Source organism: Filicampus tigris, chromosome 10, assembly GCF_054856515.1.
Source record: "Filicampus tigris isolate MCC_2025a chromosome 10, RoL_Ftig_1.0, whole genome shotgun sequence".
NCBI classification, from domain to species: Eukaryota; Metazoa; Chordata; class Actinopteri; order Syngnathiformes; family Syngnathidae; genus Filicampus; species Filicampus tigris.
This window is the reverse complement of record NC_141226.1, coordinates 5,562,778-5,575,000: the sequence shown is the minus strand read 5'-3', so window position 1 is coordinate 5,575,000 and position 12,223 is coordinate 5,562,778. Positions and strand designations below refer to the sequence as shown.

Below are 12,223 nucleotides of genomic sequence, written 5' to 3'. Positions count from 1 at the left end.
GCGGAAGTCAAACCAAACATATATTTTTCCAGAATATGTTCTATGCAAGGCCACTAGTTGAAATACGGCATTCTGATTAATATTGTGCTTGTGGAATATAAGTTAAGCAGCAAAATGCACCCACTTTTAGCCATCTCAGGGGGCTGCCATTTTGTGACTTCTGTCGACCGGAAATGACATCACAGTTGCCCAGGGCTCAGATAAGGACCAATCACGGCTCACCTGTTTTCTGAAGCATGAACCATGATTGTTCGTTATCTGAGCCCCGAGCAACTTGGATGTCATCTTCAGTTGACAGAAGTGACAAGATGGCCGCCCCCTGACCTAGCTAAAAAAACGGGTGGATTCCTCATATTCCACAAACGCACTATTAATCAGAATGCCGTGTTTAGACTAGTGGGCCTGCATAGAACATACAGTATTCTGGAAAAAAATATGTTTGGGTTGACTTCCAGTTTAAGGCAAAAAATACTGTATATCACATCACTTTATTCCACATTTTCTGAAAGTAATTTTTACTCTCTTGTTTAAACCAGGTCTGGACTAGCATATAAAGGTAATGTCCTTGGAATTTTAGTTGTGTTTAGTTGTGTGTTTGTTGTTTTGTTGTTTTTGTTTTAGATACATTGACACAAGAAGGAACCATAATTCAAAAATTGGGTTGAAGATTGAAAGAAGGACAGTGTATTTCTTGTCTTAAATTACGACTACGACTACTGACGACTATTGTTTGACAAGGTGCTTGATACAGTAGCAGCAGCAGTGGGATGCGATAGGCACCGCAGCCCTTGTGACCAGGACCCGGGCAGGGACCACTGAGCTGCGGGGACTACAAATTATAGACCCATAGACTGTATGAAGTTAGGGACAGACTGATATGATAGGGCTGTTGAAGATGGAATGACATAAAGTAACATGGAGACGAATCAAAAGAACAAGAACTCACCATTTTCCCGGATGCCAGTCCAACCCAGATTATAAAACTGAGTAAAACTGAAGTTGGTACACTTTACTGGTGTACACTCCTACCTTCAAGCAGTAAATCTAAGTGAAAAAAAAAAACCTCACATACTTGCAATCGCTAAAGTGCGCACTTTACTGTAAGCCAATTAAAAGTGAGCTCATAGGAGTAGACCATGGGCCAATCAACTACAGCGCCTCTAACGGGTGTTCCAGCACCCAAGAGTTTTACATACATAGGAATGAAATACATTTTATTGTTGGTATATTCAAGTCACTTTTATTCATATAGCGCAAAAAGAGTCCTCACACATAAAAAAAAAAAAATAATAATAATAAATTCTTCACACATGAGCAAGCGCTGCAGTGAAGCATCAACAACAACAACAAAATACTGTTGAGTGCACAACCACACTTTGCTGTTACAAAGTTGTACCCTGCTCCTATAGCTACATAAAAATAGAATTGACTGGTTAAAGAGGGAGGATCTACTTTTTCTCAACCCTTCGCAGGCGGCAGCGTGGGCGTTGTGTCCATAATGCAGGCGAAGTACGCGCTCGTAAATTAAGCCACTGAGACACCGGACCAATGCAGCACTCTGACCTTCATGCGTGTAAGATAGGAGAACATATAAAGCATTGTCCATGCGTGTGTGGCTGACATGATGCTGTCTGCCACACTTCCTGGTCTACCCGTTCTCCAAAATGTATTTTGTGCCATCAAAAGCCCATTAGGTGATTCCACTTTCACATCAAAAGTGGAATCTCACTCGGTAGATGAATTTCATAGTATTGGCTGGAAATTATATGGCTTCATTCTTTCAGGACTAACACTATAGATGTGGCATAGCTGTGTGTATATCATTGTACAGTCTACATTCCAACGTTTATACACGTGACAGGTATCTAGTGACATGTTTAATGAACATGGCAGCCAGCTGTATTATTTTTAAAATGTTTTATAAAGTTATTAAATGTACATGACAAATAATGAAGTTATCAAATTAATTACTGACAAAATATTAACTTTCTACTGCTACATATGTGAAGTATCCCTTTAATGAGAGGTATTTTTGCTTTCTTCAAAGTAAAGGTAACTGAATAGGTTTCATGTATATGACACGTCATCGTTACTTTTGTCAGTGTTTTAACACTATAAATTACATTTGAACCCAAAACAAAGACTCCCTTGTTCCACTTATTTTTCTCAATTTCTGGAACAAAACTTCAAGAAAACCTCTGCTGCACAAAACTGCAAGTTGATGGGGTTGTGCTTTTCATCCCAGCTGTTGTGTGTGTTTAATAGGAGAGCCCTAGTTTTCACTATACCGTGTTAAAATTGGCCAGAGATGTATGCAGCTACGGTACATCACTGTAGGAGCCAATGAATCTTTCAATTTAGTGTTAACTATTTCCTGTGAATATACGTGGTGTCAGCTGAGGGGGTAACTATAGCCATGGGCAGGATTTGTTGGCTAGTCGAAGGAGCAAAGACTTCGTGATTTTCCCCAAGAAGTTGTTTAATTTACAACAAAACAATAGTACCCCAGCATAGCACCCGGTACCCAAGAGCACAGAGGTCCGATATACCCGACCGAGTCCATGAAAAAAAGTCTACTGAAGAACTTCAAGGAAAAAGAAGTGACCAATTGACACAATAAACCAAAGAGACGCCTCCATGTGGTGCGACACCGTACTACAATAACGGACTGTTGCAATAGGTATTGTGAAAAATGATTTCCCGCCCTTCAAAAAAAATGTTTTTGGATACCCATTTCACAAATTGATCTAGTACGGCCTCTTTCAATTCTAAAAACATGTAGGCCTACTGTGTTAGTGACTGATCTTAATGACCTGTTGAGTCAATTCAACCTCAATCTTTAACTTGGATATATTTGTTTGGTTTATCTACCATTTAAATAAAACTAATTTGTCTTTGTCGCTTTTCTTTACCAGGTGTGGGATTACGAGTTAGAGAGAAGCGCCGAGCACTGGGCCCATACCTGCCGATGGGAACATGGACCAAGCTACATGTTGACTCAAATAGGCCAGAACCTTGGCGCACACTGGGGCAGGTTTGTATGCCCCAATCCAACAGAAGATGTCACTAGAAAATATCGGCAGAACACTCTCATCCATCATACCGCCACCCACCCATCTAAGTAGAGATAAATAGTAGAGCATAGGAATGCAGGGCAAGATGCCAGACACTTATATTACTGGTATTTGGAAAAATTGAGGGGATACTACTTAGTTAGGATTTTTTTTTTTTTTTTTTTTTTTTTTAGGGAAAGAATTGTTGCTGTAGGTAAGAAGACCTGGCAGTGGCGGTTGTAGAACAGTTTTACTTAAAGTGGAAGTCAACCCAAACATATTTTTTTTAAGAAAATGTTCAATGCAGGCCCACTAGTTGGACGCATTCTGACTAATATTGCGTTTGTGGAATAAGAGTTAATCAACCCATTCAAGCCATGTCAGGGGGCGGCCATTTTGTCACTTCTGTCGACTGAAAATTATATCACAACTACTCAGGACTCAGGTAACGACCAATCACGGCTGCCCTGTTTTTTTAAGATGAGGCATGATTCATCGTTATCTGAGCCCTGAGCATCTGTGATGTCATTTTCAGTCACAGTGACAAAATGGCTGCCCCCTGACATAGCTAAAAATGTGTGGGTAGATTTTCACTCCTGTACCATGTCACTCCCACAGAAAAAAATCCCATCCCGACCATAGTAAAAAAAAAAAAAAAGAAAATCCCCTGCTTCCGTTCAGAATGACTCCCACTTCGGTTCCGCTCGCATTTTGAAGGGCAGCTACTGTAAAATGGCTGTGCATCTCTGTCCAATGTTTTTTTTCCCTAGTGGATAATCCTGCTCCTGTCAATTTCTTACCCTGTACCGTCCAAATCTCATGATTAAAGGTAAAGTTGACTCCCATTCCGAGTGAATCCAGCGGGATTCCTGTGATTCACCCAAAAATGTCAACCTGTATTAATTACCAACACACAAACCAAGCAAGCCCACAACAGTAGCCCATTAAAATACATTTTATTTAAAGACTGGATTGTGAAATGTGTATTCCTCTCAATTGCTTTTTGTCTAATTTAGCTTCAAATTGCAAACTAATAATAAGACAGACATTGAGACAGAGTTAGATGATGATGTAGAGCCCATTGCGTCGATCGTGAGCTACCAGTAGCTCGTGAAGGGGGTGTCGGTTGATCGCATAGCATTACTCAATCACCGCCAGCCAGTTTTATGTTATTGAGGTAGCTGCCTGTCAATGGCAGTGAATGAGTAAAAAAAAATATATATATATATATATAACAGTCCCTCCTATCATCCCTTGTGAAATTTGTCACTCGATTGACATATAAGGCAGAAATGGCATTGAAAAAAACAAACAACGAATTATAAACAAAAAACAAAAGTTACGGAGCAGAGGGGCTTTGTGTCCAAAGATACCGGATTCCACTGTAGAACTTCCAAATTGAAATGAACGAAATGAAAGCAAAATAATTTGCAATCCAGATGTTTTTTTAGTTTTGCTTTTTTACAATTGTGCAATGGATAGTTCATGGAGCTGAGTTGTTGAAGATGACATTCTGAAATTCTTAATTTGGTTGTTTATGTTTATTTATTTCAATGTTGCTTTTCCTTCAGCAAGAGAGTGTATGTATGAATTTAGTTATAAGAATTTATTTATTGATTGTTTGACTATTGCCAGGTATTTGCCATTTTTGTAAACTTTCCTCAATGGAAAATAAGGCAATTCATTGTTTAGTGTGCTTAATCAGGGCTCCCTCAATATCTGTTTCATAATCAGTGTATTTTGTTATTGCAAAATGCAACAATACAACATGGTTTCCTGATTGCTGTGCTGCTTGCTGTAAAACAATGTACAATACAATACAATACAATTTTATTTATACAGCGCCTTTCATAAAAGCTTAGAGCTGTAACAAAGCACTGGCCACTGTTTTATTTATACAGTACAGTGCTCCCTCCTCTCGACACAGATATGTAATATTTTCATGGGCATGTTTTGATACTACTTTGTTTTAATGTAAAATGTGCACAGAGGCATCAGAAAATAGCCAAACCTTTGGTATAGTTCCAATGTCAATGAAAGTATGGACTAAGCGGAGCTTCAGAGGGGATTGAGCTTCTTCCGTTGCCGGTCCCTCCCTATGGAATGACCTTCCGTGAAACATAAAGCAAGCCCAATCTTTCCATCTTCAAACCTTGTCTTAAAACACATTTTTATTCTTTATCTTTTGACTCATCATAACACTTGGCATTGTTTTAGTATTTTAAGTTAAGTCGAGTATGTTAATTTTCCTTTCAAGCTGGCATTATGTCCTTCATTTCAATTCAATCTTTAAAATGACCTAAGTCTGTCCCCATATTTTGTTTTTCATTCACTCATCACAAAAAACACATTGGAATCCCCAATTCATCTTGCACAGTTTGAGTCACTCCTCTCTGTGTGGAAATATGCAACTACATAATATAGTGTATTGATTTTTCATTAACATGATTTCATGTAATGCATCATAAAACTTTCTCCATCTCCTCAGGGACCGCCCTCCCACCTACCACGTGCAGGCCTGGTATGATGAAGTGAGGTACTACAGCTATCCTTACTCCCAGGAGTGTAACCCACACTGCCCTTTTAGATGTTCAGGACCTGTTTGCACTCACTACACTCAGGTAATGACGGTCACATTTACATGCCTGTCAGACTAAATTATAACCTCACCACAGACCTTTGTATAATACTGATTATGAATTCAATTTAGTTTGAAAAATGGTCACACTAGCTATGGGTGACTCCTGTGTTTTTTGTTGCACTCCATAAATAACTACAATTGAATTAAATCAATAAAAATCTGGCTGTAAATATAACTTCAAACATTTGCAAACATGATTTATTTAGCCTCGTTTTGACTGTGTTTGTGTGAGGTCTGATGTGTTTTCTTCCATATTTCTCTGTACTCTCTAATTTCCCGAGCCTCCTCTCAACCAGAGAACCTTTTTGCAGGAAAAAAAAAAGGGAGAAAAATGTTGGATTCACGGGGTAGCTACTCAAGGACTTTTATTTATTTTGGCTGTCTAAACGTCTTTTCAGCTTAAATGCTGGTGGAGCTATACTGGGAGTCTAAACAAAACAGGAGACTGTGCCACTCCAAGTGTCCAGAAATGCTGTATATGAAATATTCAGAAATTAGACCCATATGCGATGAGGTCCATGTGATACACTTATTGTGTTCAATAATCTGTGAACAACAGTAGCCTGACAGAAATCATATGGCATAGGTACATTGCATTGTGCGACAATACCATTGGATAATTGACCAAGCCAAGCACTACTGTAGTCATTTGCTTTGTTTATATGTCTTTCTTGATCCAGTTGGTGTGGGCCACAAGCAATCGTATTGGCTGTGCCATCAATGTGTGTTACAACATGAACGTGTGGGGAATGATCTGGGCTAAAGCTGTCTATCTGGTCTGCAACTACTCACCACCGTAGGTTTTCCACTCTAAAATCAGATTTTGATTTTCGTGCCGGTGCAAGCCTCATTTTGCCTGTTTGGAAATTACTACTCTTGGTGCCAAGGTTTTTTTTTTCTTTGACATGCGTCTGGCGCACATGGCAATTTGGTGGCTGAAAGTGGTATAAACTTTACGCCTGCTGTAACCACGTCTAACTGCTGGCGCAGGAAGTGTCACGCGATTTTGGTGAATTTGATCAGAACACAGGAAGACTAAATCTGCACTCCATGGACATGTTTGGTAGATGTTATTATATTCCGGAAAATCATTTTGTCCTTTTGCCATGCCGAGGACTGCGCTCACCAATTTGAATGAGAATGCGAGGAGCCACTTTGATTGGTGGCAAATCAAGACGGTTGCACCAAGCTGCTGCGTCCATCTGCGAAAATACCAAAACATAGTCTAGCCCGCCCCTGCGCAGATTTAGAACACACCTTACACTAGATTTGCACTGTGTATGTAAATAGAGCCCAAAATTAAAAAAAAAAAAAATTGGGATATTATTTTGCATCACATTTACCTGTATATTTACTCAATTGAAAAGTAATTCAAATATTCATCATTTTTGCTTTAAATAATATTTTTATCATATTTTTGTGTCTGTTTTATTTATTTTATTTTGTTTTATTTGTTATTTTTTTAGAGGAAACTGGTGGGGTCATGCGCCTTACAAGTATGGCGCTCCATGCTCTGCTTGTCCAGCCAGCTATGCTGGAGGATGCAGGGACAATCTGTGCTACAAAGGTGGGGTAATAATACTACGGTTTTAAGGGGGGTGAATTTTCCAATACAACTCCAAAAAGCTCCATGGGGATTCTTTTTGAACTGTTGGATATATTCTTGTATGGGAATTAATTGTGTGAATTTAATTGAATATACTCAACTTGTACCATGTAAAATCACAAGCATAATCATTCACATTTTCTATTAGCAGAAGCATGTGTACATTGTAAAATTTTAGCCTTGTTTGTTAATAGAACTTTTTTAAAGAACTTTATTCATTAATGTAGGGATTAAATTCTGAATTGAATAAACATATCTTACACTGCAGCAAAATTGTTAATGAAGAAAAATTGCAGAGGTAAAAATTTGATACATTTTTCAAAATATAGTGAATTTCAACCAAGGTTTTACGGCATGATGTTTTACAACTGCTGACCATTTAAGACCTCTGTTGTAGACTAAACTGCAATTTTGTACATTTTTAGTTTATTAATTCTCAATTCTCATGTACAGGTATTACTATTGGTTGCCATTGGAGGGTTCCAAATTTAATGATGGGACTTTACACCCCTAGTACTTGAATAAAGTAATCGGGAACTATAGATAAACATACAAATGATAGAAGAAAAAACACGTCTATCATATACATTTTAACTTCAGCAACAAAAGTTCCACACAACATGGCAACTCTGTTTTCAGACGGAGGTGTTGACAGGCGTCCTGCGCCGGAGACGGAGGAGACCAACTACATTGAACCAGAGCCAGATGCAACGAGAGAGAGAGAGGCCCAACCCAGGGCCCAAAATCCAAACCTCTCACAACCCTCTGAGGACTTGGACAGAAACCAGGTCATAAGCACCGAGCAGATGTGTAAGCAATAATTCATGTGACTGGAAGACAAAGTTATGAGACCATTCCAGCAGGCGTTATTGTAACTCGCGGTCACATGATCTTCCAGGCCAACAGATGGATTGCGACACGAAGCTGAGAGATCGATGCAAAGGAACAACATGTAACAGGTAGAGGAATATGAATCTGGAACTAATTCACCGCAGTTCACATTCAATAGTAAAAAATACTGGCTAGTGTTTGATCCTAACCGTAGATATGAGTGTCCACCAGGCTGCTTTCACAGACACGGAAAAGTTGTTGGGACTACGTCTTATGACATGGTAAATGATCACCAACAATGGCATGTGGTGGGAGGACATCTTCAATGTTGTGATGTTTGTGCTTTGTTTTGTAAACGACCCAGCAATCCAGTGTGTGTGGAGCTGCATTGCACGCCGGTGTTATTGACAATGATGGAGGATGGTTGGATGTGACTAGACTGGGTCGAAAACAACAATTCACAAAATCCTACAAGAATGGCATTCAATCAATAGGGTATGTTTTTTTTTTGTTTTTTTTCAAAACCAATTGCTTGTTTTTCTGTGATGTTGCCATGCAGTCCTTTCTTGATATTTTCTTTCATGTCACAGGAAGAACAGAAGCGCAAATTCCTTTAAAGTGCAGTCCGTGCCTGGTAGGAACCACCTGATCGCATGTCTTGTCGAAAACACTGTTCTCTATAATCACTTCTAATTAGTTATTTTGACTGACTTTTTTCTTCCAGTCAAGGCAGTAGCATGTGACACCACTGTGGCACTGTTCTGTCCCTTCAAGAAACCTGTACGACACTGTCCAAGGTAACCAAACTATTCTCTTGCTTACTTTGTAGTCTATGCTGTAAAAAATGATATCTTGGTAAAGCAGCAAGGAAGATTTTTCATGCAGTGTGTCTCAGAACTCTGAACATGCCTATTCTGAAAAGGTGCCATTTGGTTATTGTAAATGTTGGCTTTTTCTTTAGGTTGTATTGTCCCAAGAATTGCCTTGATGAGAGTAAGGCCAAAGTCATTGGGAATAAATATTATGCTGACGTAAGTCATTCACATTATGTTCATGGCTGGGGCTATATTTGAGAAGTCAATGGTACAGTGGAACATCCACAGTCAAACACAATTTGATGCTAGCCAAGCTTTTATTTATTTTTAAAACTTTTCTTTTAAAAGGAAAGAATGGAAATGGAAATAGTCATTGACATAAACACCTTCATTAAAATCCTGCGAGTCGCACAATACGTCTGTGGATCCACTTGATAAATCACAGAAATGTACTTCTGAAAGTAGCCCTATTTCTAACAGCATGTGGGGACTAACAGCTTGTGCAAACACACACACACACGCACACACAAAAACATGAACTGTGGGCCAACTAAGCATGCTCCTTAAATGATCCGAATACAATTCTCATAATGAGCATGAAATCATGTGACATGTATGTGGTACCCTGCTGTGCGTACTTGAGCATGATAGAGTCAGTAGTTTGGATAGAATGTTTATCAGGATACTCCAATATGAACTGTAAGAGTATAAAATATCAGTACTGCAAAACAAAATATTGTTCAAGTAAAAAGGAGAACGTCTCATCCCAATGAATGAACAATTAATCTAAGATATACAGTATTGCATAGGATCCATAGGGAATGAATTAGCCTTTGTTTTAAACATGTTTGCCTTATCTCCTTAGAAATCAAGTATCTGCCGAGCAGCCCTTCATGCTGGAGTAATCCAGAATGAATCCGGAGGTTACCTTGATGTGATGCCAGTGGACCGCAGGAGGCAGTACAGCGGTAGTTCCCAAAATGGCATCACCTCAGAAAGGTTTGTAACCCACCAGACCATGTTGTTTTTCTTGGTGTCTATCGGTGTATTTTAGATTTGTAGAGAACAGTGATCCAATTGCAAAGTACTTGTGGATTATTGGCTCATAATTCTATTAATATAGAATATTAATTCTATACTGCTGTTTTGGAGGGCGGTACGATGGTCGACTGGTTAGCACGTCCGGCTCCGGCCTCCCTGTGTGGAGTTTGCATGTTCTCCCCGTGCCTGCGTGGGTTTTCTCCGGGTACTCCGGTTTCCTCCCACATTCCAAAAACATGCATGGTAAGATGATTGGACTGTCTAAATTGCCCCTAGGTGTGATTGTGAGTGCGGATGTTTGTCTCTGTGTGCCCTGCGATTGGCTGGCAACCAATTCAGGGTGTCCCCCGCCTACTGCCCAAAGACAGCTGGGATAGGCTCCAGCGCGCCCGCGACCCTTGTGATGATAAGCGGTATCGATAATGGATGGATGCTGTTTTGGAGAAATTGCTTTTGTTTCAATTCTCTGTGACTTCCTGTTATTGCTAATTCTGTTCTCGGGTACATCGCAGTCAGCCCTTAACCATTTAATCAACCAACTCGAATGAAATTTGTTTCATTATGGTATGGAATAGTTAGGCTGAGAAAGGGAATTGCAAAGTAATATATTAGTCTCATATATTCACAACAAGAACGATATGTGATGATTGATAACAGTATTTGATTTGGAAAAAAAAATCCAACATAAACATGATAGAATACATTGTCATTTTTACTCTGGCGAATGACTTGGTGGACATATTACAAAACTATTCAACATAGTTGCGCCTCCATTTGTAAGCAGCACAACAGCACAAGCTTCAGCTTGCTTCCTAATTGGCTATTATTCAGTTTTCGCATCTCAGCAACAGAGTCCGTGGTCCATACCACAGGTGTGGATAATCTTTTGGATACATCAGATAAATCAGGCCTTTACCGACTTGGATCAGAAAGGGAGGAACAGACTCAAAATCAGCCCAATATGTATGTATGTGTGTACCCACCATTATTTGTCAGATAAAATTTCCACTGCCTAAACGTCTTTGTTCAAGTTTATTTGAGAATTGTTAAGCATTTCATGTAATCTTGTAAAATGTTTGGACCAAGCCTCACATTCATCTGTTTATCCTTTACTCATGCTTTTTGCAGCCTACTTAACCCGGCAGGAGGAAAAGCCTTCAGAGTGTTTGCTGTCATCTGAAATATAACCATCAAACATAACCAAGGACATACTCATCACTCAAGCTATCAAGCTTTCCTACAAAAAAAAGATCACATTTTCACCACTGATACGAAAGGTGTAACAGGACCTAACTAAACAGAAATGAACCGAACTAAATCTGTTTTTATTAATAGCTCGGTAAAAGAGGTTCATGAATGACCCGTGAGTACTCCAGTCAGGCACAAGGAAAACATACTCAATAAAGCTACCCACAGTTTTGCAGCCAGAAGGTTTTGGCTGTGAGGTGACAGTACAGTCTACTGCCTCACCATGCTGCCCACACAGTTCCTTAAAATGTACTTTAATTTCGAATGGCCAAAAACGACTTCACACACATTTTAACTTTGGTCAAAATCCAGCACTTCAAAGATCTGCTGTAGCTTACAATGAAAGGTTATGATTGGACAGTTTCCTGAGGGGAGGGATTTAGCACATTCATTTTTAGTACTGCATTAGCTACGGAGCTTTTTAAATTGTACTGTACAGATGAAGTCATCAAGTTTGTCAAATCTGCTTTTACATGTATTCAGTTCAAGTTAAACTGCAAAAAAAATACAGGATGTCCACTAAAGCACTCTAACGTTCAACAAATATAAGAGGTAACTTTATTGTAATATCCTTTCACCACACTTTACATCATCTCATGAAATCAAGGAGTGATTTATTTATATATATATATATATATATATATATATATATATATATATATATATATATATATATATATATATATATATATATATATATATATATATACATATATAAAATGTGATGATATATATGATTTATACAAATAAACCCCTGGCTGGCCAGGTATGTGCATGACAGGTGTGCAATAAAATCACTTTGAGAGACATTAAATGCTTGTGTTTGTTTTTCTTGGCCCGGGTCACTGATGGTGTAGTGGTACACACGCCTGAGTTGTGTGCGGGCAGCGTGGGATCGGTTCCCGCTCAGTGACTGTGTGTGTGTGCCCTGCGACTGGCTGGCGACCAGTTCGGGGTGTAGTCTGCTTTTCGCCCATTGTCAGCTGGG

At 39.1% G+C, this 12,223-nt stretch overlaps 1 protein-coding gene across 2 annotated transcripts in view; it reads left to right on the top strand.

Moving 5' to 3' along the window:
• LOC147140455 (cysteine-rich secretory protein LCCL domain-containing 1-like) overlaps positions 1-11,841 on the top strand; it is an 18,438-nt gene extending 6,597 nt beyond the window's left edge. The window contains exons 3-15 of one of the 2 annotated variants that reach the window (XM_086043204.1): positions 2,916-3,034; positions 5,542-5,674; positions 6,375-6,490; positions 7,161-7,261; positions 7,940-8,110; positions 8,199-8,259; positions 8,346-8,412; positions 8,496-8,626; positions 8,722-8,765; positions 8,856-8,928; positions 9,093-9,162; positions 9,812-9,945; positions 11,116-11,841. In XM_086043204.1, the coding sequence (XP_085899330.1) occupies positions 2,916-3,034; positions 5,542-5,674; positions 6,375-6,490; positions 7,161-7,261; positions 7,940-8,110; positions 8,199-8,259; positions 8,346-8,412; positions 8,496-8,626; positions 8,722-8,765; positions 8,856-8,928; positions 9,093-9,162; positions 9,812-9,945; positions 11,116-11,167 (1,272 nt within the window). In that variant the 3' untranslated portion in view covers positions 11,168-11,841. The remainder of the gene's footprint in view (positions 1-2,915; positions 3,035-5,541; positions 5,675-6,374; positions 6,491-7,160; positions 7,262-7,939; positions 8,111-8,198; positions 8,260-8,345; positions 8,413-8,495; positions 8,627-8,721; positions 8,766-8,855; positions 8,929-9,092; positions 9,163-9,811; positions 9,946-11,115) is intronic. The other variant, XR_015088390.1, reaches the window with a different exon arrangement.
• Positions 11,842-12,223: the final 382 nt, after the last annotated feature.